This window comes from Nuphar pumila, chromosome 8 (genome assembly GCF_984573655.1).
Source record: "Nuphar pumila chromosome 8, dmNupPumi1.hap1.1, whole genome shotgun sequence".
NCBI classification, from domain to species: domain Eukaryota; kingdom Viridiplantae; phylum Streptophyta; class Magnoliopsida; order Nymphaeales; family Nymphaeaceae; genus Nuphar; species Nuphar pumila.
Window position 1 is genome coordinate 82,338,496 of NC_143256.1, and position 27,582 is coordinate 82,366,077.

The following is a 27,582-nucleotide window of genomic DNA, read 5'->3' on the forward strand; positions in this document are numbered from 1 at the left end:
ATATATATATATATATATATTTATTTATTTATTTATTTATTTATTTATTTATTTATTTTTACGTTAAAATGGATTGGGTTCATCCAGTGGATCCAATCTAATTACGAGATCTGTAGTATGGATCCACAACTATATATATATATATATATATATATATATATATATATATATATATATATATATATATATATATATATATATATATATTGCATATTTATAATCTAGCATGTTTAGAATCGGACTGTCTATATATGTGGATCCAATTCTATACCCGATATGTTTAATAATTTGGATCTTTTCTAGATCCAACTTGTTTTGGGATTGGATTCACCTAATGGTTTCAAATCTGAGACTTATGGTTTGAATAACCTTGACCCCTTTTCTAGATTTAACTCAAATCTATTCTTAACTTAGACTGGTCCATCAAATGGATTCGAGTTTTTATTATATTGTTTTACAAATTTGGATTTTTCTTGATCCAAACTCATTTAACTAGGAGATCCAATGAATCCTAAGCAATCTCAAATGCATATTTTGAACTGGGTTTCATGGGGGTCTATAATCATGGGTCCCCATCCAGATCCAAATCCAAAGATGTTTAAAAGCTTGTAAATGTTGAATAACTTATAAAAATATAAAAAATTCATCAATAATTAACTGTAAAATAATTACTTATAAAAATATTGGGATAATCCCTTTTTATTTCTGAAAAATCCAGAAAATTCGCAGACTTTACCGTGTCACACTCCATACCCCACCACCTTCCGACCACGGGAGTATCCAATGACAACTTTCCGACGCTCCTTTTGGTTGCTCAATCTATTATGCATGAACCTGATCAAAATTATGTCAAGAAACAAGAGTGAAACAAATACTGCATTTATCTTATTGGCAACAAGAGAAATTAACTAGAAACAGCATTATAAGTTAATTAAGAAAGGTTTGAACATGCTGTATTACAATAGAAACAAAAATAACCATCACATAATCTTACACCATTACAGGACAACAAGCTGTTGAATCTCAAACTCATTTACATAAATCACTCATCACTTTAGAAATAACCTTTCTCCCTATCTTTCACTTCGCTTCACCAAATTTTCTGACCACCAAATGTTAGTTGAATTTCCATTAGCAAGAAAAGATTTTTTGTACTGCTGAAAATCATCAGATCCTTGCCTACGTACTCTGTGAGAAGAACACGACTTCTGCTTCGCTTTCATGGACTCTGTCAAATTCATGTAACTGGGTTTACTGATGCTGCTCTCTTCAGATGCTGTGTGAGTGTTGCCTGATATGGGAGTGGATGCGGTTGCTGGAGAAGAAGTTAAGCTTTCATCATATTGGAGTTCGGAACTTGGACTTGATGAAGATCGAGCAATCGAGCGATGCCCATTGGATAGAACAGCTGGAAGTCTAGCACAGATCCTAGTAGTGACATTGTTCTTTTGCACTGTAACTGATCCAAACTCATTTTGTTTTGTAAGCATCTCACTGTGCTGTTTTTGTTTTGGAAAAGCCTCCATGTGTTTGTCACTAAGCTTCCACCGTGTTCCAGTGTGATCATCGCATGTTCTAGAGCAAGGGGTAACTGAATCCATATTGGACTGTTCCATTAACCTGGTCTCCCATGGTTTGGCAGCCATCCAACGCTCTAGCCAACTCCAACTCCCTTTGTCAGATTCATGCTTAAGGTTGCACACTGGTAAATGTGGTCTAGAACTCATTTTTGGGTTTGTATTGGTATTTGAATTTGATTTCAATAACTGAAAATGGGAGAGGAAAGGTGGTAAACAACAAAGACAAGGAAAAATGTTTATTAAGAGAGAGATGTAGAGCTTTCAGACCTGTTGGGAGAAAGAGTAAGCAAGAGCCCTTTCCCTCTTAATGGCTCCCTCTTGCCTCATTTGTAGCTTTGCTTTGACTTCCTTAAGAGTTCCTTGTCTGTCACACCATCCTTCCTGTGGGCAGTTCAGAAGTTGAGGTTATTATGACTTTCCAATGAATAGAACAAATCAATCTTTTATGAAATAAAAAACTTGAAAGTATCCAAAATGGCCACACTTAAAGGAAAACCTTGCATTCATATTTACGAGCAAAGAACAATTTACTTAAAACACAGATGACCATTTTCTGTTACAAAATTTGTTCTTTTCACTGGTTCTTCACTCTAAATTTCCTGCTTATATGCAACCATCCCAAATGTTGATTGTCAGGTTTCCCCAACAAATTTGCTCTAAGGTTCTAGTTTTCTTTTTTCTTGGCCGTTCTAATTGAATATGTGAAGCAGTTGGCATTGGAATGTATCACGTGAATATAGTTAATTCTCTCAAAAACGGTAAGTTTGCATTTGCAGTGCAAAAACTTTATATTTTGTAATCGTTTAGGTGCAAGGAATCAGGCTTCTGTTGAGAAGCCAATGCTACAATTCATGGTGTTACAACTTTCCTAAATAGTGGTTAAGTCTCATCTAGTCTAAGATTCTGAATTTAGTAATATAAATGTCTATTTAAACACCTTGGGGATAAAAGAAGCCAGAAACCTTTTGAAAATTTGTTAATGAAATCATAGTATATGCATGGGAGAAAAGTTTCACAAAACAAATGATAGACTAACTTTGTTCACCTTATATATATAAACTGAACCGTTTATACTGAATTTGTCATGCGTTTTCAATTTAGTCTTATTCTAAACACGCTTTCTTGCACCTGAATGTATTTTAATAAGCAGATAGAATAAACATCAGTGCATTGGCAGAATCTCTAGATACAAAGCACCAATGCTTGGATGCATCATAACAATCTAAAAATCTCAAAAAAGTACCTCTGCTTCTTTCAATGGGTTACTTTCAGTGCGACATTCATCCAGCATTTTCTGTACAGCTTGTCCCTCGGTGGACATCCGCACACGTCGTGCCCTCACACGTGCTTGTACTCTCACAAGTGCCTGCATGCATCTGAGAGTGATGACTGCCTGATTCCTCACTCGACGGCCCCTGAAAATTGCTTGTAGCTGAACAACAGCCTTGAGAGCTCTCAAAGCCCTTCTGGCCTTACCATGAAAAATCAAATCGTGAATAAGCTTTTTGCATATCTTATGTTCCTTTTTGACATATTCTTAAGCATAAAATGCTTGCACATGTTTGCCCATATATAAACCCAACAGTGATTCTTTTATGCACAAAATTCCACGACACGAATTGTTTCACTTTTGAAATAATAAAACATACGAAAAATCATGCACACTGACATCTTTTTCTCTGCATCTAACTTGATCATTGTGCTTCTTATCTAACACTAAGAACTATTGGCACTGCCTTCAACCAATGAATAAGAAGGCAAGCAGTGACAGGCTGTTCGGCTATCTATTCAAAATTTTAGAGGTTTCGTTTTTATGACGACGAACACTCACCAGGAGCCGGATCACTTAATGGGCCTGCCTCCGTGAGAGGTAAACCCCCGTGGGGTCACCAACACCCAAGCCCTTATGGAGCCCACTGTTGGAGTCACCCACGTATAAGGGCTCTCCTAGAGGTGTCCCTATCAGATAAACCTTACCATTTGGAGGGAACGGTTATCTTAATTGTTTCCTAATAAAGTTTAATGCTATAAAAGGGGCATTGATGAGAGACCCCAAGACAGTGCACAATACAATCTGGGATTGGATCCTGCTCACCATCGCTGAAGGGCCTGCACTCATTGAGGGTAGCGATCAGCCGAGGAGACGAACATCTCAGAAATGCTCAACCGATCCACCGTCGACCATTACCAGACAGTCATGGCTGCATCAGGTATGCTCTTCGTCTCTCCTATGCGCAGGCAATCCCAACATTGCGTTTTGGTAGGGGTGGCAATTTCTGACACGACCCGCCAACCCGCCTCTTAGGCGGGTTCGGGTTGGGCTTAAGCCAACCCGTTTAATAAACGGGTCGACCCGTGTAACCCGTTTATTAAACAGGTCGGGTTCGGGTTGGGGGTATGCCAACCCGCCAACCCGGCTGACCCGTTTAATAAACGGGTTAGGCGGGTGGGTCAACCCGCCAACCCGTCTGCCCGACCCGTCAACCCGACCCGCCAACCTGCCTACTTGCCAACCCGATCCGTCAACCCGCCAACCCGACCCGCCAACCTGCCTACTTGCCAACCCGATCCGTCAACCCGCCAACCCGACCCGCGAACCTGAAAACCCGTTTACCCAACCCATTTATTAAATGGGTTGGCGGGTCGTGTCGGGTTACCCGTTTATTAAACGGGTCGGGTTCGTGTTTGCCACAGCTGACCCGTTTAATAAACAGGTCGGGTTCGGGTTGAGGTATGCTGACACGCCAACCCGCCAACCCGACCCGATTGCCACCCCTAGGTTTTGGGACCACTGTAGCACCACGATCTGGGACCTCAAGAGTCCGAGTTCGGTTGGTATTACTTCCCAGAGGGAAGAGTGCAAAGCTTACACAGAGAAAAATGTGGCTGAAAAAAACTTTTCATTTCATTCTCATAAATCAACTTTTTCCTTACAATTGTTCATCATTCATAATAAAATAAAGCAATTACATCTTATTCAATATCAAGGAAAGCAAAAGATACCAATGCTCTGCTGAAGAAGAAGAAGTTGCTCACAAGTGAATGATCTAATGCCTGGAACCTACAGTTGTAATTAAACAAAAATGGGGGTGAGTCTACAACCCAGTAAGAAATAATCATAAGTAAATAAACAACAATTTACAACTGTAGTGGGCTCTAAGCCCCTAGTCTTATTTTAATTCTCGATACACCACACATGTTTGTATATTTTAATTTCCCCCATTATCATTCTCAAATACTCTCTTTCACACAACTATTTCTAGTCTGGCTATACCGGTAATAGCCATCTATGGGCGTAGCAACCCTATAGAACACCCCAATTCTACATGTTGGCCAAACAATGAACCATACACTCCCAGTGATCCTCAAACCACCAGGCACTGCAGTGAACCACCACGGGGACCCCACCGGTAGCTAGCCGGGAGGTCAAGCTCTCAATCTCGGCATGGTTCATGCTACATCCTAAATATGATGGTTATCAACTATCCATGATCCTCCAGAGTCCCAAACCAGTGTGAGTGAAATCCTAAGTCATAACTAAGTTCACACATTGAACAATATTCTCAAATTCAAAGTTCACTCGTTCCCTCACGAGTGGTGCTATGACTAATCACAACACTCTCATTCTTAATCTCATGTTGACGTTAGGACTCACACCGTTCTCACTTAGCACGCAATGATGTAGTGTCTCTACATCATTAAATCACCGATGGCCCACTCTCCATGGTGGCTGCACTCTGGCCGCGAACCAGGTAGCCCTTGCCACAGGTCGCCACTTCCGGGATTTAAGGGGTACTGCATGCTGAACTCTAAATATTCATTCATACTACATGAATGAACTAAATGGGACTCAAAACCACTTAAATCTCATCACAATGCATGATATTAATACTCAATTCGACATGCAATTACAATTGCTTTCTATCATGCATGACACATTACAACTAACATGCACTTCACAATAAACATGTATTTAAATTAACTCAGAATGTCAAGCATGCATGTTATGGTCTCACTCAAAGCTATCATGCTAATCACATAATCTCTTAAACACTACGATAACAAACAACGTGAAACAGGTTTATTCACATCTAAAGTTACTTATGATATTCCTTACCTCAAGTGCGAACACTGTACTTCCACCGAAGGTGATTCTCAAGATGCTCTAACAGTAAGATCTGGTCATTAAAGCAGTATATTTGAATTAATTCACAAAACCTCTTACTAAAATTACCAAAATACCCTTCTTGAATCTTATCCAAGAAACCAATGTTTCTGTATTTCTAGTTTGATTGAATTTCATAGACTATTGGATTCCCCTCTTCAATACGAATCCAACGCACGAAACATCACTCGATTCCGAGTTCGGAGTGCGAAGATATGTCCATTTTACTGAAATAGATCTCATGGCTCCAAATGGATCCCTTGGTACATTTCGGATTTCGGGCCAATTCGAGACTTTCTTATGATCCAATTCTGATCTGAATCCAAACCTTGTCTATTTGGATTCAGATTCATTTCATAACTGGATCCAAAACTGCTTGACTGGATCCAGAAAGTCTGATTGGGTCTGAACTGGATCCATTCTATTCTGACTGGATCCAGAATAGCCTGACTGGATCCAGGACGGATTGATTGGATCTGGGCCTGCTGGACTGGATCCTGGATAGTCTGATTAGATGCAGATCTGCCTGACTGGATCCAGGATCATCTGACTGGGTCCAGACCTGTCTGACTGGGTCCAGATTCGAGACTGATCCAGTCAGATCTAGACCTGGTTAATCTGGATCTGAGACAGGTCCAGATTGAACTGGGTCCGAACTGAAAAACCTAGATCCAGACCCGAATGGTTTGGACTTTGGTTCAACCGGATCGGTTCAGAACCGATCCGGTCTGAACCAATTCTACTTGAACCCACAATTAACCGAATCGGTTTGGCTTGAACCGGTTCGACCCGAACTGGTTCGGCTTGAACCGGTTCGACCTGAACCGGTTTAGCTTGAACCGGTTCAACTTGAACCGATTTGGCTTGAACCGGTTCGCCCAATCCACGTGACCCGGTTCGGTCTGGGTCGCACCCAGGCCGACTCGGTTCGGTCTGACCTGGACCGAACCGGTCCCCCCTTATTAAAACAGGGGAAGGGGCTGAGCCCCTTCCGATCTCAGGTGCAGGGGGGTCGGCCCCTGCCGACCCTCCCTCTGCACCCACACACCTGGGCCGGTCTCCGGGGCCGGCCGTCGGAGCCGGCCGCCATAGGGTCGGCCGACCCCCCCCCCCCCCCCTTTCTCTCTTTCTCTGTAAATTTTTTTTTCTTTAACTGTAACTCGCCGGCAGCCATGGCTGTCGGCCCACTGAGCTCCAAACCGAAAAGAAGGACGAAGAAGGGCTTACCTCGCTGCTGCTGCCGCCGTTCGCCGCCGTCCTCGCTGGTAAGCACCTCTCTCGCTCCCCTTCTCTCTCTGTCTCTCCCTCTGCCACTCGTTTGGTGCGGTGGAGGGAGGCTGCGTGAGGGTTTTTATAACCCTCACGCAGGGTGAGGATAACCCTCACCCCCGCGGATTTTGGGGGGTGAGGCTTATCCTCCCCTCTCCCGTTACGCGGTTTCCCCTTTAGGGAAACCGCAGTTTCCATATTTTTTTTAAAAAAAAACTTAATGTTTATCCCCTCCGGCGACTCTACTGGAGGGGTTTTTACAATTCTACCTCCCTTAAAAGAAGATTCGTCCCGAATCTTACCTGGAAACAATTGTGGAAATTGCTCGCGGATATCAGATTCACGCTCCCAAGTAGCCTCCTTATTGCTGTGATGACTCCATCTAACCAATACGAGAGATAACTCCTTGTTTCTGAGCTTTTGCACTTTCGTGTCCAGGATTTTGATGGGCTTTTCTCTCATACTCAAATCATCTTTCCAATCTAATACAGTCTCAATTGTATCTAATATATGAGAGGGATCTGGCACGTACTTCCGCAACATGGAAACACGGAATACGTTGTGAATTCGAGATAAAGAAGGCGGTAGAGCTAACCGGTATGCTGCCTGACCAACCCTCGCAAGTATCTCAAATGGTCCAATATATCTGGGGTTCAACTTTCCTCTTCGACCAAAACGCATTACTCCCTTAAACGGAGATATCTTTAAAAACACGTGATCACCTTGCTCAAATTCTAACTCACGACGTCTTTTATCTGCATAACTCTTCTGATGACTTTGTGCTGTGAGAAGACGCTCTCGAATGAATCTCACTTGATCTGTCATTCGCTGAACCATCTCTGGTCCTAACAAAGTCCTTTCTCCGACTTCATCCCAACACAAGGGAGTTCGACATCGTCGACCATACAATGCCTCAAATGGAGTCATGCCTATACTTGCTTGAAAGTTGTTGTTGTAGGCAAACTCCATTACTGGCAAAATATCATTCCACGAGTCGCTATACTCCAAACTACATGCCCAGAGCATGTCCTCAAGGGTCTGAATGGTTCGCTCTGACTGACCATCTGACTGAGGGTGAAAAGTTGTACTCATTTTTAATTGTGTTCCCATAGCTTCTTGAAAACTTTGTCAAAAACGTGATGTGAACTTTGAGTCTCTATCTGAAACAATTGAATCTGGTACTCCATGAAGTCTCATAATTTCTCTAATAAACAATTGAGCCAGTTGGTCACACGAGTGAGTTGTCTTACAAACTAAAAAGTGAGCTGACTTAGTTAGCCTGTCGACAATCACTCATACTGAATCCATCCCATTCTTCGTCTTTGGAAGCCCTGAAACGAAGTCCATTGATATATCCGCACATTTCCACTCGGGTATGGGAAGTGGTTGCAAAAGACCACCTGGTCTTTGGTGCTCAATCTTCACCTGCTGACATACTAGACATTTGCTAACAAACTCAGCAATGTCTCTCTTCATACCATTCCACCAAAACGTATCTTTCAGATCTCGGTACATTTTGGTGCTACGGGGATGGATGGCATATCTAGAATGATGTGCCTCTTCCATCAACAGATTTCTACGTTGATCATCTTTGGGAATGCAAACTTTCTGACGAAATCTAAGAAGTCCTTGATCATCAATATTGAATTCTGATTCTACACTTTCTGAGATCTTCTTTCTTAATTGCATAAATTCTGGGTCTAAGAGTTGTTTTTCCTTAATTTGATCCCACAATTCTGACTTCAATGTGGTTTGCACAAATAATAATCGACCTGGTAAGCATTGAGCTTCTGCCTTCTGATGAGCCACCGAGGAAAATAACTCTCAGTCTACAAGTCTAGCTAGAGCTCCTGCCTTTCTGCTAAGAGCATCAGCAACTACATTCGCCTTACCCGGATGATATTTTAGTTCGAAATCATAATCTTTCAGAAATTCCAACCATCTCCTTTGCCTCAAGTTCAAATCTTTCTGAGAAAACAAATACTTAAGGCTTTGATGGTCGGTAAAGACCTCAAATTGCTCGTCATAGAGATAATGCCTCCATATCTTAAGGGCAAAAATCACCGCTGCTAACTCCAGATCATGCGTCGGATAGTTAACTTCATGAGTTTTGAGCTGACGAAATGCAAAAGCTATCACTTTTCCGTGTTGCATCAGAACACAACCCAATCCTTTGTGAGAGGCATCACTATAAATAGTGAAACCTCCAGATCCAGAAGGTAAGACCAACACTGGAGCAGTGGTCAAACGCTTTTTTATCTCCTGAAAACTTTGCTCACATTTCTCATTCCACTCAAACTTTACATCTTTCTTTGTGAGCTTCGTCATATGAGCCACCAACAAAGAAAATCCTTCAACGAATCTCCGATAGTACCCAGCTAATCTCAAAAAGCTGCGAATCTCAGTAGGATTCTTGGGTCTTGACCAATTGGTGACTACTTCAATCTTTGCAGGGTCTACCATAATCCCGTCTTTAGAAACAATGTGTCCAAGAAAGGACACTTGTTCTAACCAAAAAACACACTTAGAGAATTTGGCATAGAGCTTATGTTCTCTAAGAGTCTGCAGAACTATCCTCAGATGCTCTTCATGTTGCTCCTTCGAGGTAGAGTATATGAGGATGTCATCGACAAATACCACGACGAACTTGTCCAAATAAGGTTTGAACACTCTATTCATCATGTCCATGAAGGCAGCTGGTGCGTTGGTCAGACCAAAAGGCATGACCATAAATTCATAATGGCCATATCTTGATCTGAATGCTGTCTTGGCCACATCTTCCTTCTTAATCCTCAGTTGATGATATCCTGATCTCAAATCCAACTTTGAGAATCATGCCGCTCATTGCAGTTGATCGAATAAATCATCAATTCTAGGTAATGGGTATTTATTCTTTATGGTTACTGCATTCAATTGACGATAGTCTATACACATACGCAGTGATCCATCCTTCTTCTTCACGAATAAAATTGGAGCACCCCAAGGAGATACTGAAGGTCTAATAAATCCTTTCTCCAATAACTCCTGTATTTGCTCCTTGAGTTCCTTGAGTTCCGCAGGGCCCATCCGATAGGGAGCCTTCGAAATGGGTGTTGTTCCCGGAACTAGATCGATTTTGAACTCAGTCTCCCGATCAAGAGGGAGACCTGGAAGATCTTCTGGAAAGACATCATCATATTCACGGACTATGTCTACATCTGATATGGTGAGATCTTCTTTCTCTTCGGTTTTTATGTACGCCAGAAATCCCATGCATCCCTTTTCAATATATATATATTGGCCTTTAGGCACGATATGATATCCGGCTTATGTAACTTTCTAACATCCCGGTATGTGAAAGTTGGAGTATAGGGTATTTGAAAGCTGACACACTTTCTTCTACAATCGATAGTGGTAGGATGGTCTGACAACCAATCCATGCCTAGAACAACATCAAGGTCTTTGAAGTTGAGTTGCAACAAGTTCACAGTCAACTCGCGATCTTCGATTTTTACAATGCAATTAGGATACACAGTATCCACAATGGTGGTTGCTCCTATGGGTGTCTCTATTAAGTAAGAAACACTCAATCGTGAAGGTGCCACTGGCAACCGTTTCCCCAAAGTTGAAATGGTAAAACTATGTGTAGCTATAGAGTCAAACAATCCATGTGCTACATTAAATTAATCGCGTAATAGGCTTCTTATATGATTCATTTATACTCATATAAAAATTCTATCACATATTAACGATTACGCCACTCAGTTACTTAAAAATGTCTTATTTCATTGCTCATCCAAGTACACATAAATAAAATATTACTAAGCAAACAAGATGAACACAAAGCAAAGTAATAGTAATCGAACTAGACTAAATAAAGCTAAGTATCCCTAAATTCATCGTCATGTTCCTCTTCGATCTATCTGAAGCTTGGTTCTCTTCTTGAACTCTTTTGCATTGATTAAAGGTGGGTCGGAGGAGAAGTATTCAAGTCATATTGGGGTAAAGCAAGAGTGTAGGTAGGTGCAGTAGGATCAACTGTAAGATCTTTATCCTCACTTCCCTCTCACAAATTTCCCGAAATCGCTCGCCCTTGCCCAAACCCTGGGTCACCTTACGCTCCCGCTGCCTGTCGAGTTGCTTCGGTGGCCTGAAATGCCGCTCTCCGAGCTTCTTCAGCCAGAAGCTCGTGAAATGGAGGTGGAACCCTCTGGTTTCCCCCACTCATGACAGCCACGTAACTAGCTCGGGACATATGTCGTCCCCATGCTCTGGCCATACGAGACCCTTCCCGAGACACAAAGTTTGTGTTTGGATCTATTCTTCTCCCGATGCCTTCTCGAGCCGCCATCCGATTTTCCCCCATCCGCCCACGTGCCGACCTTGCTTTCTGACAGTTGTATTGTCGATTCCTCCTTCTGTAAGGTGGAGGATGTGGTTCCTGGGTAGTATAGGGGTAGTTCTGATGATAAACGTATCGGTCTCCGAGAATGATGTAGATCGGAGGAGGTAGTGGCGTTAACTCTCTAACCACTTGAGTCATGCTCGTGATGACTCCAGTAACCATCGCCATTGCGGCGAAAATTCCTCTCTTCCTACCACGGGAGGCTCAGCGGGGTCTTGAGCCCGTGGGACTTCGTGGTTTCCTTGTTCGTTAGCCATTCCTAATTACGCAATAATTTAATCACTAACATGTATTATTCAAGCAGAGACTTACATCTTGTCATTGAGTCTTATAATGAATGAAGAATATCCTTTCTGTGTAAACCTGACTCTGATATCACTTTGTAACACCCCGATCTGGGACCTCAAGAGTCCGAGTTCAGTTGGTATTACTTCTCAGAGGGAAGAGTGCAAAGCTTACACAGAGAAAAATGTGGCTGAAAAAAACTTTTCATTTCATTCTCATAAATCAACTTTTTCCCATACAATTGTTCATCATTCATAATAAAATAAAGCAATTACATCTTATTCAATGACAAGGAAAGTAAAAGATACCAATGCTCTGCTGAAGAAGAAGAAGTTGCTCACAAGTGAATGATCTAATGCTTGGAACCTACAGTTGTAATTAAACAAAAATGGAGTGAGTCTACAACCCAGTAAGAAATAATCATAAGTAAATAAACAAAAATTTACAATTGTGTTGGGCTCTAAGCCCCTAGTCTTATTTTAATTCTCGATACATCACACATGTTTGTATATTTTAATTTTCCCCATTATCATTCTCAAATACTCTCTTTCACACAACTATTTCTAGTCTGGCTATACCGGTAATAGTCATCTATGGGCGTAGCAACCCTTTAGAACACCCCAATTCTACATGTTGGCCAAACAATGAACCATACACTCCCAGTGGTCCCCAAACCACCAGGCACTGCAGTGAACCACCACGGGGACCCCACCGGTAGCTAGCCGGGAGGTCAAGCTCTCAATCTCGGCATGGTTCATGCTACATCCTAAATATGATGGTTATCAACTATCCATGATCCTCCAGAGTCCCAAACCAGTGTGAGTGAAATCCTAAGTCATAACTAAGTTCACACATTGAACAATATTCTCAAATTCAAAGTTCACTCGTTCCCTCACGAGTGGTGCTATGACTAATCACAACACTCTCATTCTTAATCTCATGTTGACGTTAGGACTCACACCGTTCTCACTTAGCACGCAATGATGTAGTATCTCTACATCATTAAATCACCGGCGGCCCACTCTCCATGGTGGCTGCACTCTGGCCGCGAACCAGGTAGCCCTTGCCACAGGTCGCCACTTCTGGGATTTAAGGGGTACTGCATGCTGAACTCTAAATATTCATTCATACTACATGAATGAAATAAATGGGACTCAAGACCACTTAAATCTCATCATAATGCATGATATTAATACTCAATTCGACATGCAATTACAATTGCTTTCTATCATGCATGACACATTACAACTAACATGCATTTCACAATAAACATGTATTTAAATTAACTCAGAATGTCAAGCATGCATGTCATGGTCTCACTCAAAGCTATCATGCTAATCACATAATCTCTTAAACACTACGATAACAAACGACGTGAAACAGGTTTATTCACATCTAAAGTTACTTATGATATTCCTTACCTCAAGTGCGAAGACTGTACTTCCACCGAAGGTGATTATCAGATGCTCTAACAGTAAGATCTGGTCATTAAAGCAGTATATCTGAATTAATTCACAAAACCTCTTACTAAGATTACCAAAATACCCTTCCCGAATCTTATCTAAGAAACCACAGTTTCTGTATTTCTAGTTTGACTGAATTTTATAGACAATTGGATTCCTCTCTTCAATACGAATCCAACGCACCAAACATCACTCGATTCCGAGTTCGGAGTGCGAAGATATGTCCATTTTACTGAAATGGATCTCATGGCTCCAAATGGATCTCTTGGTACATTTCGGATTTCGAGCCAATTCGAGACTTTCTTATGATCCAATTCTGATCTGGATCCAAACCCTGTCTGTTTGGATTCAGATCCATTTCATAACTGGATCCAGAAAGTCTGATTGGGTCTGAACTGGATCCATTCTATTCTGACTAGATCCAGAATAGCCTGACTGGATCCCGGACGGATTGATTGGATCTGGGCCTGCTGGACTGGATCCTGGACAGTCTGATTGGATCCAGATCTGCCTGACTGGATCCAGGATCATTTGACTGGGTCCAAACCTGTCTGACTGGGTCCAGATCCGAGACTGATCTAGTTAGATCTGGACCTGGTTAATCTGGATCTGAAAAACCTAGATCCAGACCCGAATGGTTTGGTTTGGACTTTGGTGCAACCGGATCGGTTCAGAACCGATCCGGTCTGAACCGGTTCCACTTGAACCCACAATTAACCGAATCGGTTTGGCTTGAACCGGTTCGACCTGAACCAGTTCGGCTTGAACCGGTTCGACCTAAACCGGTTCGACTTGAACCGGTTTGGCTTGAACCGGTTCGCCCAATCCACGTGACCCGGTTCGGTCTGGGTGCGACCCGGACCGACCCGGTTCAGTCTGGGTCGCACCCAGGCCGAACCAGACTCTTTTTTTTTTAAACACTCGGTCTGGGCGCGACCCAGACCGGTGGGCTCGGTCTGGGTCGCACCCAGACCGACTCGGTTCGATCCGACCTGGACCGAACCGGTCCCCCCTTATTAAAACAGCCATGCCGATCTCAGGTGCAGGGGGGTCGGCCCCTGCCGACCCTCCCTCTGGACCCACACACCTGGCCCGGTCTCCGGGGTCGGCCATCGGTGTCGGCCGGGTCGTCGGGGCCGGCCGTCGGAGCCGGCCGCCATAGGGTCGGTCGACCCCCCCCCCCTTTTCTCTCTTTCTCTGTAATTTTTTTTTTCTTTAACTGTAACTCGCCGGCAGCCATGGCTGCCGGCCCACTGAGCTCCAAACCGAAAAGAAGGACGAAGAAGGGCTTACCTCTCTCGCTCCCCTTCTCTCACTGTCTCTCCCTCTGCCGCTCGTTTGGTGCGGTGGAGGGAGGCTGCATGAGGGTTTTTATAACCCTCACGCAGGGTGAGGATAACCCTCACCCCCGTGGATTTTGGGAGGTGAGGCTTATCCTCCCCCCTCCTGTTACGCGGTTTTCCATATTTTTTTAAAAAAAAAAACTTAATGTTTATCCCCTCCGGCGACTCTGTCGGAGGGGTTTTTACACCCACGCCATGCTTTTTCGCTGCACGGGCCTGTTGGCATTTTTCTGCGACTGTCGCCATGGGGCAACGCAGGTCGCAGGTTGGCGGCGGGTGTGGGTGCATTGGGAGCATCCTGTTCACGCTCTCGTTCTGCTAATCCGAGTATCCCCTCGCATAAACGGTTTTCACCGGGACAAAAGGGGTAATCGGCCCATACCCGCTGCCGCCGTTGCCGGCCACCGGCGACTGTCGCCATGGGACGACAGTGCTTTCTAAGATAAAAAAAAAAACACATAAGGATAAGTCATGGGTTTTTACATGTGGTCGTCGGGCTGCAGGGGTGGTCTGACGGCGCCAGGATCGCTGGGGAAGGGGGTTTTCGTCGGACAACAGGATTGACGGCGAAATGCGGCAAACTCCTTACCTGTTGCGTTGGTCGCTGAAAAAAGAGGGTTTGAAAAAAACCCTTTTGTCCTTTTCTGGTAGCTGCCGACACAAAACCCTTTTTCGGGGTTTTCTGACAGGATGCTCGCTGGGGGTTGCCGCCTCACCGACGATGTCCTTTGTCTTGCAGGGTTTCGAAGGCTGTCAGACGGTCGCCGGTAGGCGACGTCAGTCCTTGCTAAAGGAGTCATGCCCCCTTTCCCCACTCCTTTCAGCCTCTTAGCCGGCAGTCGATGCCTGCCATCGTACGTCATTGTGGGGCAGCGTGGGTCGTCGTGGATAGGTGATCGTCGCTGGCTGAGCACCGACGTCGGTCACCGTACGACGACGTGGGTCACCGTGGGGCGACAAAGGGGGAGAAACCGTTTTAGATTTTCAGGTTCTATAAACAGAAACCCTCGGGTTTCTGTTTTTATTGGTGGACCCGAATCGGGTCCAGTATTCTGACCCGGTGACAGGCCTGATCCAAACCCATTTTGGGTGGATCAGGTCTGTCGTTTCCCTTGGATCGTACCCAGACCCATAATGGTTCTGGGTATGGGTTTGATCCGAAAAGGCCGGGTCCGACCTAGATTATGATTGGATCGAGTCAGACCCAGATCCATTTTTACTGGATCAAACCCAGATCCAGTTTGTATTGTGTCAAATCCGGATCTGGTTTGTACCGGGTCAAACCCGGATCCAGTTTATTTCAGGTCAGCCTCGGATCCAATTTGTGTCGAGTCAGACCCGGATCTGGTTAGTACCGGGTCAGACCCGGACTGGGTATGTACCGGGTCAGACCCAGATCTTATTTAAACCGGATTGGATTCATGTAGGGTCCAGGCACTATTTGGCCTGAACCGGATCAAGAACTAATACCGCCCTTTCTCATACCGGTTCAGAACCGTTTTTTATCGGTTCTTTCTAGCTTTCACCGGTTTTGAGATGCTAAGACATTGTTTTCATAAATATATAAAGATACAGGGATTTTGGCATACAGTTATAGGGTTTTATAAACTTTTGTTCATACTTGGCACAGGTTCATAAGGTTTAGAATCGGTTTAAACCCTTGGATGACCGGTTCGAGGTTGTTTTATACCGGTTCGGGGTGTTTTCAGACCAATTCCTGCTTTAGGACCTCGGGTTTTACCCATTTAAGCTTGGTTTTTGTTATTTTTCATGTATTCTATTTGTGATTATGCATGCATTATGTATGACTGATATTGGAATCAAGGATAGTTAGATAACTTAGTGAATTTATGTTACCAAAGTAACTGGATGCATGTATGTTGTCAACGGTGTTCTATCATACAGTTTTATCCAATATTAATGTTGTACTTAAATTCATGAAACGATGAAGCGACCCAAAGGGAGTTTCATCATGTTTGAAATTTAAGTAGGGTAAAATAAAGCAAGTGTGTTGAGATACATCGCGCATGTGTACCCAAAGGTGTCATGTGTTGATAGTCTAACTTCACATGAGCTTTAGTTCTACCAGCTATGGTCGATAGGCGTAGTGATTACACGTGTCGGAGCTCTTACCAAAGTAGGACTCCAATGACTCTCTCACTCGCCCAAAAATAAGCATATCAAGGGCCTATTATTTATTGTTTTTTTCATCAAGTTTGTCTCGTATATGCTTCTTTTATATACATGTCTTTTGCCATGCAATTTCTAGTTCTATGATTTTAGATAGCTCGAGTACTATCCCTTTTCTTGATGGATCTAATTTTAGTGATTGGAAAAAAATTGTCATTTTCACATTAGGGTATATGGATTTAGATTTGGCCTTAAGAAATGATAAGTCTGCTGCCTTGACAGATCAAACCACTGTTAAACAAAAGAGTGCTTTTGAAAAGTGGTAGTGCTCGAATAGACTTAGCCTATTGCTTTTGCAATCTAAGGTAGCTAAAAATATTCGCAGTGTTATCCCGCAATGCAGGACAGTGAAGGAATTCCTGAGTGCCATTGAAGCACAATTTGTTAGTTCGAATAAGGCCAGGGTCAGTACCCTAATGTCAAAACTCATATCTATGAAATATACTGGAGGGGGTGATATTAAACAGCACCTTTTAGAGATGAGGAACATAGTGTCCCAGCTAAATGACATGAAGCTGACCATTTCTGACTCATTCCTAGTGCATTTAATTTTGGCATCCCTACCAATAGAATATGGTCTTTTTAAGATCTCTTACAACACACATAATGATGAATGGACGTTCAATGAACTTATGTCCAAGTGTGTTAAGGAAGAAGAAAGATTGAAAGGAGAGAAGGTGCAAAGTGCACATATAGCTTCTCATGGATCCAAGGTAGGACCAAAGAAAAATGCATTTAAGAAAAATGCTAGGAAGAAGTCAGTAGAAGAAAAGTCATCTCAGAGCAAACAATCTGATTCTTCTCCCATAAAGTGCTTTGTTTGCAAGAAGAAAGCACACAGGAAGGCAGATTGCATAAAGTACAAGAATGGTTAGAAAAGAAAGGTAATTTGTCATTTTCTTCTTATTAATGTAATTTATTACATATTTCTGAAAATAGCTGGTGGATTGATTCTGGTGCTACTGTTCATATTGCCAACTATTTGCAGTCGTTCCTAAACAGAAGGAAACCAACAATGCATGAGAAGAGCATCTATTTGGGAAACAAGATGTGTTCGCATGTGAAAGGTGTTGGAAACTACTGTAATAACCTCAAATTTTGTAATTTATTTATTTAAATCTATTTGAAAATAACGAGTATTTTTCTAAATTTGGGCCTTGGATCCATAAAAGAACGTGTAAATAACCCACAATGGGGTATTAAAAATATACTTATAATAGTTAAATAAATCATTAATAGTATAAAAGAAAAGAAAAGAAAAGAAAAACCGAGTATTTAAGGTTGGATCCATGTTTGGATCCAAATGGATCCAACATGTGGATCTAAGATCCATAAAATGGTCTTTATATCCATATCTAAAATAAATAAATAAAACTAATAATAATAATAATAATAAGAACATATAAATAAAATTTTAAATTTTTATTTATTTATCCGGGGATCCACAGTTGGATCCATTCGGATCCAACTGATGGATCCATATAGTTTGGGGGTCGGGTTACGGGCCTCGGGTCCGGACCCGAGCCGCACCCCCTGTAACCCCTTTTTAAAGAAAGGGGCAACCCGATAAGGGTTGCCCGATAGGGTTGTTACAAAAAAAGGAAAGGGGCGAAGAGGGGGGGGGGGGTTACGCAAAGCGTAACCGACCTCCCCCTCCCATCTCGGCGTGAAGGGGGGAGGGGTCTTGCCGATAAGAGGGAGTGGAGAGGGGACTCTCTTCCCTCGCCTCTATCTCTCTCCACTCAGTCCCTCATCTCTCTCCCTCGTCTCTCCCGTCTCTGTCTCGGTGCGCACACGCCGAAAGAAAGAAGGTCGCCGACGAGCAACCAGCAGCCATCAGCCCTCCTCGAGCATCCCTGTCACGACAGCAGTGGGGGCGACTCCAGCCAGCCCGGTGCTCCCGCCACGACTGTCTCTGATCGCCGGAAAAGTCATCGGAGAAAGGTACGGGTCTTCTTGGAATCGAGGTGAGGGATCGAACATGGGTTCGATTCCCTGTGTGGGTTTGAGGGGAGGCTCCACCGAAATTCTGGAGTGGGGATTTCTTTTTGAATCCCACATGGGAAAACCCCAAATCTTGGATTTGGGGGTTTCGGTTGGCATGAATAAACGAGGGGGGAGGAGGTTATGAGGGTTGACAGAAATCCTAATCAATCAGATTTTTGGGGGTTTTCGGATTTTCATCATCAAGGGGATGGGTGATTTCGATTTTTCTGAGAGAAAAAAAAAAGGTTTCCTGTGTGTGTGCAATTGATCCCCTTTGCTGAAAATCTTATAGATTTTTAACGGGTGTTTCGGTAGATGATGTTTTTGGACGTTGGTATCGTTTTTGGAGCTATATAGCCTTTGGATCTGTTTGTTTTACTTGTTTTTCTTCATTTTGGATTTTCTTGTGGTGTTTAGTATGTTTGTATTACGTAAAGAGTTGAATTGCTTAGGAAAAATAAATAGCCTGGACAGAGATTGCTAATTTGGGAGATTTTTCTTCAAGTTGGTATTTGTGAAATAGCAAAAAAAAAAAAAAGAACTGTTCTGGGGCACGTAAACTGTTGGGTTTCAGTGTTGATGTTGAATGGGGAGGAGGTTATAAAGGTTGTCAGAAACTCTAATAAATCAGATTTGGGGGATTCGGTTGTCATTATCAAATTAAAATAAAACTTTATTTGGGGTTTCGTTATCATTGTATGTGCATAGGGAGAGTCATGTATAACCTGACTTGGGTAGGTTACACGATGTGCATTAGGTGCATCATATAAGTCTTTATGAAGTTTCTTGTAGACAAAATCTTTTTATGCTATTGGATTAAATTGTTCATATTAAGCCCTGTACATTGATGTGATAGGTTGCTGAATATCATTCCTTCATATTTTGATAAGTATGATAACGTGCTGCTGAATACTCAAAATTTGAAATCATAACACCCAGACTTATGAAAGGCTGCATGATATAAATGAAATTCGAGTTGCAAAGCTGGTAGTCAAGAAGGTCCTAGAAAGAAGAGGTTTCTACCAGAAGATGATGATTTTTATCAAGATAGAACTTCATGAGTCTTGAAGGTAGGAGAATCGATGGCGTACAAATAAATGTGAATTATGAAACACCGAATGAGATTTGGGAGGTGAATCAAATTCTGTCTGGACACACATGACCTAGTGATTCACTAGAGAATGAATCAGTCCAGTTGCCTGTCTAATATCCAGTTGCATGGTCAATTTAGTGGTATTCTTTTTACCATTTCTTAAAGGACAGTTGATGAAATTAGATAATTCAGGATATGCAATGTATAGGGGCAGCTATTTTGAGAAGAGAGAAAAAAAAAATGAAACACCGAAAACTCAGTAACTCTTGGGAATTAGAGGAAATTGGTCTTAATATGGATGCACCACATGCCTGATGATTATACCTGCAGTGATGATATGCACATAAAATTCTTGACTATTTAAAAGTTATTTTTCATGTTATTCAAAAATAAAATTTATGGTCATACTAAATTTCTAGATAAGTGGTTTAGGTTGTGTAGGCTAACGTGGTATAGCTCGGTTCTTGTGATGGATCAAACTTTGAGCATTTTAACAACATAGAATTCCTTGCTTGTTTTAGAGTGCTTATGCTGGTCATCCATGTAGACTGATGTTTTAAAAAAAAAAATGTGCATGATAGCATGTTTTCAGCTGTACACTTATTATCAATTGTGATTGCTTGTGTGTCTAGCCTTGTATGTTCATTTCATTTTTTTTTGGGAAAGTCTTGTATATTCATGAAAATGCTAATATGCTTAGACTTGATTGTTATGCTTGATTGGGATATTGTTGTCTAGTTGTTTGCATGGGCATGAGCAATCATGGAAGTAATGTGTGATTTCTTGAATCTACATGAATGGGTATTCACATGACATAATAAAATCAATCAAGGAATGATAACATGCATTTTGGTATAAATAAGTGAATCCTTGCACATGAATCTTTGAAGCCATGCTTGGGAGTGTTGTTGTTTCATGACCATGGTTATATTGGCACATATGGATATGCATTTGGAAACACTTGTCGTGGAGGTTTATGCTTTCATTTGACGGTTATGATTATGGTACTCATAGGTGTGAGCATGATTCAGTTATTATTAATTCATCTCGAACCGGTACGCTTGATTATTGTGTGAATTGGTACATGTATACTCACACACTTAAAGAAACCATGGATTTGGTTAAATATGTGATGTAGATAACACACACATATTGAAAATGCATATGAATGCATTATGACATGCATATGGTTGGATTTATGATAATTGCACATGCTTTTGGCACTTTGGCTTAGTGTTATAAATAAAACACTACTTTTGTTTTGTGATGTGATGCCTCGATGGCCTAAATGGACTGTCATCGGCCTGGAGAGTCGTGGGTTTGGTTTTCTTTTACATATGTTTTTAACAGCATCACTTAAACCACATAAGATGGTTTGACACTTTACTACACTGTTCTATGTGTTTACACGGGCTGGAGTCCCGAATGGGTCCCTGCAAGGGAGGATGCGGGGTTTTCACTTTACTCTTGCATATAGTGTTGCAAACTTAAAGAATGAACTTTAAATGAAGATATAAAGAATAAGAACAGTGTAATATACATTCTGGGATATCTCATCTGGAGTATGAGAATCTTAGATATCCGGTCTTGGGGAGACTGTGAGGATACAAAAACTCCGTGTGCGTTGTTGCCCCTGAACCCGATATTGAGGTTCTTCTCCTGACCACGGTTTTAGGGAGAACACGCCACTTTACCCGGGAGTGGTGTGTTAGTCACAGCTGTGAGTTTATGGTACCAAGGAAGTGGCACTTGTGGGCGTGGGGTGTCCCTTGTGTCCCCGACATTAGATGTGGAGGTCTAATGTTCCGATGGATGGTGCGGTTTCCTGATATCGGTCGAGGGCTAAGTTGGAACCCAGTAATAAAATACAAATTGTGTGTTAAGCTACCCTGGGAACCTACTTGACCTCGGGGTTTGTACCCGTTTAGTGTATCCGCGGGCCACGTTAATTAAAAAGAGGAACTTAAGGATGTGTGCATCTAATAGGGCATGCATATGGAAAGATGGAACTTAAATGAAAGATAACATAAGAAATCATGCATTGCACAAAATCATGCATTTTTCTGTTATGCATTAGATCATGCATGTTTGAATCATTCTTGATATCTTGACATCATTTGGTGGTAGCATACGTTTTACTTTGTGAGATCATGCTAAAAGGTTGGTTATTTAGTTATTGATATGTGACATTGTTGTACTGTTCCTGACTGGTGAGGAAATGCAATTATTGGTAGTTATAGATATTTAAATGTTGCAAATTTTATATATGCACTCACTCAAATCACTGCATGAAATCTTATTCATGTTCTTTCTCTCACATGTTTCTTTAGAAGTAGCTGTGCTCAGAATTTCGGTTCTGACACCCTACTTTGTTGGTTTTTCACAAGTAAGGGTGAACAGTGAAGTTGGACATGCATCTGGGGATGGATGAGTTACACTTGGGCTTATCAGCTTCAGTATAGGATAGATTGGCTCTTTCTTTTGTCTTTCAGTTCTTTTAATTTTTGCAAGTGTTACTTTACTTTCAGTTGAAGAAAACCTTGTCTTTGAAATTTTCTTACTCATTAATAAAAGAGTCTTAGTTGGTTGATATGGATGATGATTGCAACTTCGTTTGTGGTGTATGGTTATCCAACTGAAATTGGAACTGTAGGGACCCCAGGTCTCTGGGAAGTTTTCCGCAACTCTTAGAAAAAAAAATATTCCGCATTTTTAAAAGGGTATGGATTGGGGTCGTTACAACTACAATATCACTTTAGATACCGGCGTACATTTGAATCTTCATAATTTTATTATATTTCATCATATAGTAGAAATTTTATTTCAATTTCAAGGTTTGATAAATTTGGATATTGTTTTAAATTTGAAAACTCCAAGTTTCAATTGAAATTGATTTTGCTTTTGTTTATGATGGTTTGTACAAATTAAACACGAAGATCCAAACTCAGGAGTCTTTGACTTCTGAATACGCATTAGTTGGGAATAAACGTAGCATGATTAATGATAAATCCTACATGTTTTGGCATCGAAGGTTGGGTCATATCTCTGAAAAGATAATAAAGATACTCATAAATGAAGGGATCTTAAAATCTCTAGATTTTATTAAGAATGACCCTTGTGTTGATTGCATAAAGGATAAGCAAACAAACACATATAAAGAGAGTGTCAAGCGTAGTAGTGAGATATTGAAAATAGTCCATACGGATGTATGTAGACCATTTACCTCCTGTTACACAGGCGAAAGATATTTTGTCACCTTTATTGATGACTATTCTCGGTATATGTATCTCTACTTGATTTATGAAAAATCTGATGTTTTTCAAATGTTTAAAGAATTTAAGAAAAAAGTAGAGAAACAAACCGATAAAGTTATTAAGATAGTCAGGTCTGATAGAGGTGGCAAATATTATAGTAGGTTTACTGAGATGGGGCAAAGGGAATGACCATTAGCACGATTTCTTAAAAAGGAAGGCATTGTGCCTCAGTATACCATGTCTGGTAGTGTCTACCAAAATGGTATAACTGAGAGGAAAAATCGTACGCTTAAATAAACGGTCAGGGCCATGTTGAATTATTCAACATTTTTTATCAAGTTGTGAGGTAAAGCCTTAAGGACTGTTGTGCATATTTTGAATAAGGTTCCTACGAAATTTGTACCTAAAACTCCCTACGAGTTGTGGACAGGTAGGAAACCATCATTGTCTTATATGTGTATATGGGGTTGTCCTGCAGAGGCTAAGTTATATAACCCCCACATTAAAGCCTTTGATCCACGAACAACCAGTGGATATTTCATTGGTTATCCAGAGAGATCGAAGGATACAGGTTTTATTGCCCACCTCATTCACCACAGATTGTTGAAACGGATAAAGCAAAATTTCTTGAAGATGGTTCAGTAAGATTAAGTGCACTTCAAAACCTTGGTTTTGAGGAAATACAGGATTCAATTTCATTACATGTTGAGGAAAACACCGAGAGATAGCATATTGTTATTCTTAATAATGATGTGTTTGATCACCCAGTTGTTGATGCATAAATCCAAAATGAACCTATTGTGGATAATGCAGAAGAACACGAACATGATGAACAGGTTCAGTCTGAACCTATAGAACGACCTGTTTGAGGATCCACAAGAATTAGAAAATCTGTCATACATCCTGATTATATGGTGTACCTTTAGGAGCCTGATGATTTCATAGATATAGATGATGACCCGTTGATTTTTATGAAAGTTGTTGAAAGCAAACAATCTTTGCACTGGATAAAAGCCATGAAAGAAGAGTTGGACTCTGACTAAGAATCAAGTGTGGGATCTTGTCAAGTTACCTAAAAGAGTAAAACCCATAGGGTGTAAATGAGTCTTTAAGACCAAAAAGGACTCCAAAGGTGACATAGAGAGACATAAGGCAAGATTGGTTGATAAAGAATTCACCCAGATAGAAGGCATTGACTATAATGAGACATTCTCTCATGTCTCAACTAAGAAATCAATGAGGATAATTTTGGCCCTCGTAGCACATTATGACTTAGAGCTACATTAGATGGATATGAAAACAACATTCCTCAACAAGGATCTGAATGAAGAGGTATACATGAAACAATCTCTTGGTTTATCTGAAGATGATCGTTTGGTTTGCAAGCTTAACAAATCAATATATGGACTTAAACAGGCCTCCCGACAGTGGTATATTAAATTTTTCTAAGTCATCGTGACTTTCGGGTTTACAGAAAATATCATTGATCGATGTATATACCTTAAGGAAAGTGGGAGTAAGTTTATCATATTGATGTTGTATGCAGATGATATACTACTTGTAACCAACGATATAAATTTACTTGTAGAGACAAAACTGTTTCTTACATCATATTTTGATAGAAAAGATATGGTGAGGTTGTTTATGCACTTGACATAGAGATCCACCGAGACAGAGCAAAAGGTTTTTTAGGTCTCTCCCAAAGATCCTACATAAATAAGATATTAAAACAATATGGGATGGAGAATTGTTCTCCTAGAACATCACCCATATCAAAAGGTGATAAACTGAGCCTATGTCCACAGAACGATATTGACAAAGCACAGATGAGTGTTTATCCATATGCATCAGTTGTTGACAGCTTGTAATACGCGCAGACTTGTTCACGTTCAGATATTTTTTTCGCAGTAGGGATGCTTGGTAGATTTCAGTCTAACCCAGGCATATCCCACTAGAAAGCTGCTAAGAAAGTCATGCAGTATTTGCAAGGGACAAAAGACTATATGTTGACATATCATAAGGTTGATCACCTTGAGGTCATTGGCTACTCACATGCAGACTTAGGAGGATGCCTTGATAGTAGAAAGTCTACTACTGGGTACGTCTTCCTACTTGTTGAGGGCGCGATCTCTAAGAGGAATTGAAAGCAGACGACCATTGTTGCTCACACCATGGAGGCAGAGTTTATAGCATTGTACAAGACTACTTCGCAGGCCATATGGTTGAAGAACTTCATATCACTGTTAAAGGTGGTTGATTTCATCAAGAAGCCACTGAAGGTCTACTGTGATAATAAAGTTGCGGTGTCCTTTTCGAATAATAATAAAAGTATTACATCACGTAAGCATATAGAATTAAAGTACTTTGTTGTTAAAGAAAGAACAAAGAATGATCTAGTGGATATTGTTAATATTGATACTAAAGAGATGATTGTTGATCCTCTTACTAAAAGGCTAGCACCGGGATTGTATTCTGAACATGTATTGAGGATGGACTTGTTAAACTTTTTTTGACATATGCATAAGAATAAAGTGATCACATACAGTTTTGATTCTCATTATGGTTGTTTTGTTAATCTCACAAGGATTAGAGATTCAACTAAGGATCTGTAGAATAAATTTTAAAGGCCAATCTATTCATCAAGCCATCCACATAAAGTATTTGGTTAAAGGTTTATCGCTGGGGCAAGTGGGAGAATATTGGAGTCACCCACGTATAAGGAGTCTCCTAGAGGTGTCCCTGTCGGATAAACCTTACCATTTGGAAGGAACGGTTATCTTAATTGTTTCCTAATAAAGTTTAATGTTATAAAAGGGGTATTGATGAGAGACCCCAAGACATACAATATGGGATTGGATCCTGCTCACCATCACTGAAGGGCCTAAACTCATTGAGGGTAGCGATCGGTTAGGGAGCCGAACATCTTAGAAACGCTCAATCGGTCCACCTTCGGCCATTACATAACAGTCATGACCACATCAGGTATGCTCTCCGTCTCTCCTGTGCGCAATCCCAACACCCACCTGTTAAAGGCTCCCTCACACCTGGTGGGAGTCTTTTTTTTATCATAATCTGGTTAAGGAGCACAAAATTCTTGAGCCTTTTGAAAATTTTAGTGGTTCAAAAGGCTAAGAATTCTTTGCAGACTCCTCAACCTGATTATGATTAAAAATTTGATCTGCAAAAGGAAAAATGAGATTAACTGACTCTGCTCACCTTAATGTGCACTGGAACTGTCTATTTAGTTGCAGTAAAATTTTCCAAAGATTCAATGTGGCCTGGAGAGGCAACGAGCATTGGGTTGTTGATGGCCAAGTACCATCCATTACAGAGATGAATAGATGTGCTGAAATTGCCAGACGAGGATAGTTCTATCTCATAGCCATATGACACTGACTATGGGGTGGTGATCAGATGAATACGCAGAATCTGTTCACCTCCAAGATGGATGGCATAGGGATAGCATGTGCACATAGTATTCTTTCTAGTAGTTTTGAGCATCAATCCTCTATGATGGGGCATCTTTATTTGTTAAGCCTCAACAAGGAAAAATGAAGTCCGAGTTCTAATCGACCATCAATATCAAATATGGTAGACTCTCAAAGGAGACAAGCACTGCCAATCATCCCCTTCTGCACTATACCCATCTCTGAGATGGATGACCCCTGGGCGCTGGAGAAGAGGATGTTACTGTGCGGGATTTTCTTCATCAGGTGAACCTCTAATAGCTGAACTACAGTGGCTCAAATAAAAAATGAACAACAAAAACTGAACCGGTTACCCATTTTACTACAAAAAATGGGATAAGCCAGCATATTGCATTGGCCCAAGATGGCGTTTATCCAAGTTTTTCTCTGATTCCTAGATGAATGTAAACCCAAATATCCTTTTAAACATCATTAGAAGAGGCAGAAACCTCCAATCCTTAAACTGAAAAACAGTTCTAGTGTGTTTATAAGGAAAAAAGAGACCAGCAGTTTTTAGATCAAAAGAATCTATACCAGAAACCCCCGAAATGTTGTCTGTATGCGAATTGCTGCCCACTCTTCTCTCACCACCCTAAAATCCTTGGCTGGAGCCCTAGCAATCGTTGCAATCACCACGTTGTAAACATCTTCGGCCACTTTCGGCGAGCAATCTGATGCCTCGGACGTCGCCCTCGCCCTCGAGGACGAAGACCGGACGTTCCAGATCTTCCATTTCCGACTCCCTCTGCTCCCCTGTTTCTCCTGAACAACCAACCAAAACCAGAACCAGAAGAAATCCAAAATATCATGTACGATGCAAAAAGGAAAACCAGGAAACAAACCTACTAAAAAAATTACATGACTACAATTGCCCCAAAAAAAAAGGAAAAGAAGAGAAGCAATGAATACCTGGTCTTCTTTTTCACGTTTCTTGGTTCCAATAAGAGATTTCAGCCATTTTCCTGAAGCATCCATCTTAGAGAAAACTTAGAAGAGCTTTTTCCTTCTTCTGTTTCTCTTTTTATTTTTTAATTTCCTCTGAAGATTTAGAAAAGGTCCAAGGGATGAGAAGGGAAGCGTGGGCAGGGATGTTGGTTGACCTT

The 27,582-nt window shown here is 41.3% G+C and overlaps 1 protein-coding gene across 1 annotated transcript; it reads right to left on the reverse strand.

Annotated features, from left to right (window-relative positions):
* Positions 1-740: 740 nt before the first annotated feature.
* LOC149830002 (protein IQ-DOMAIN 6-like) lies at positions 741-27,454 on the reverse strand. Its single transcript, XM_090015355.1, has 6 exons — positions 27,389-27,454; positions 27,014-27,241; positions 2,824-3,051; positions 1,848-1,961; positions 1,111-1,766; positions 741-834 (listed from the first exon to the last, which is right to left on the reverse strand). The coding sequence occupies exons 1-6, from the start codon at positions 27,452-27,454 to the stop codon at positions 741-743; spliced, it is 1,386 nt and encodes a 461-aa protein (XP_089871481.1).
* Positions 27,455-27,582: the final 128 nt, after the last annotated feature.

Bases quoted from the DNA above. Each gene is read 5' to 3' on its own strand.
- LOC149830002 (XM_090015355.1), bottom strand. From the start codon at position 27,454: ATGGATGCTTCAGGAAAATGGCTGAAATCTCTTATTGGAACCAAGAAA. The intron at 1,962-2,823 runs GTACTTTTTTGA...AACTGCCCACAG, and splicing joins ACCCATTGAAAGAAGCAGAG to GAAGGATGGTGTGACAGACA. The intron at 835-1,110 runs GTGGTCAGAAAA...AATTTTGATCAG, and splicing joins GGAAATTCAACTAACATTTG to GTTCATGCATAATAGATTGA.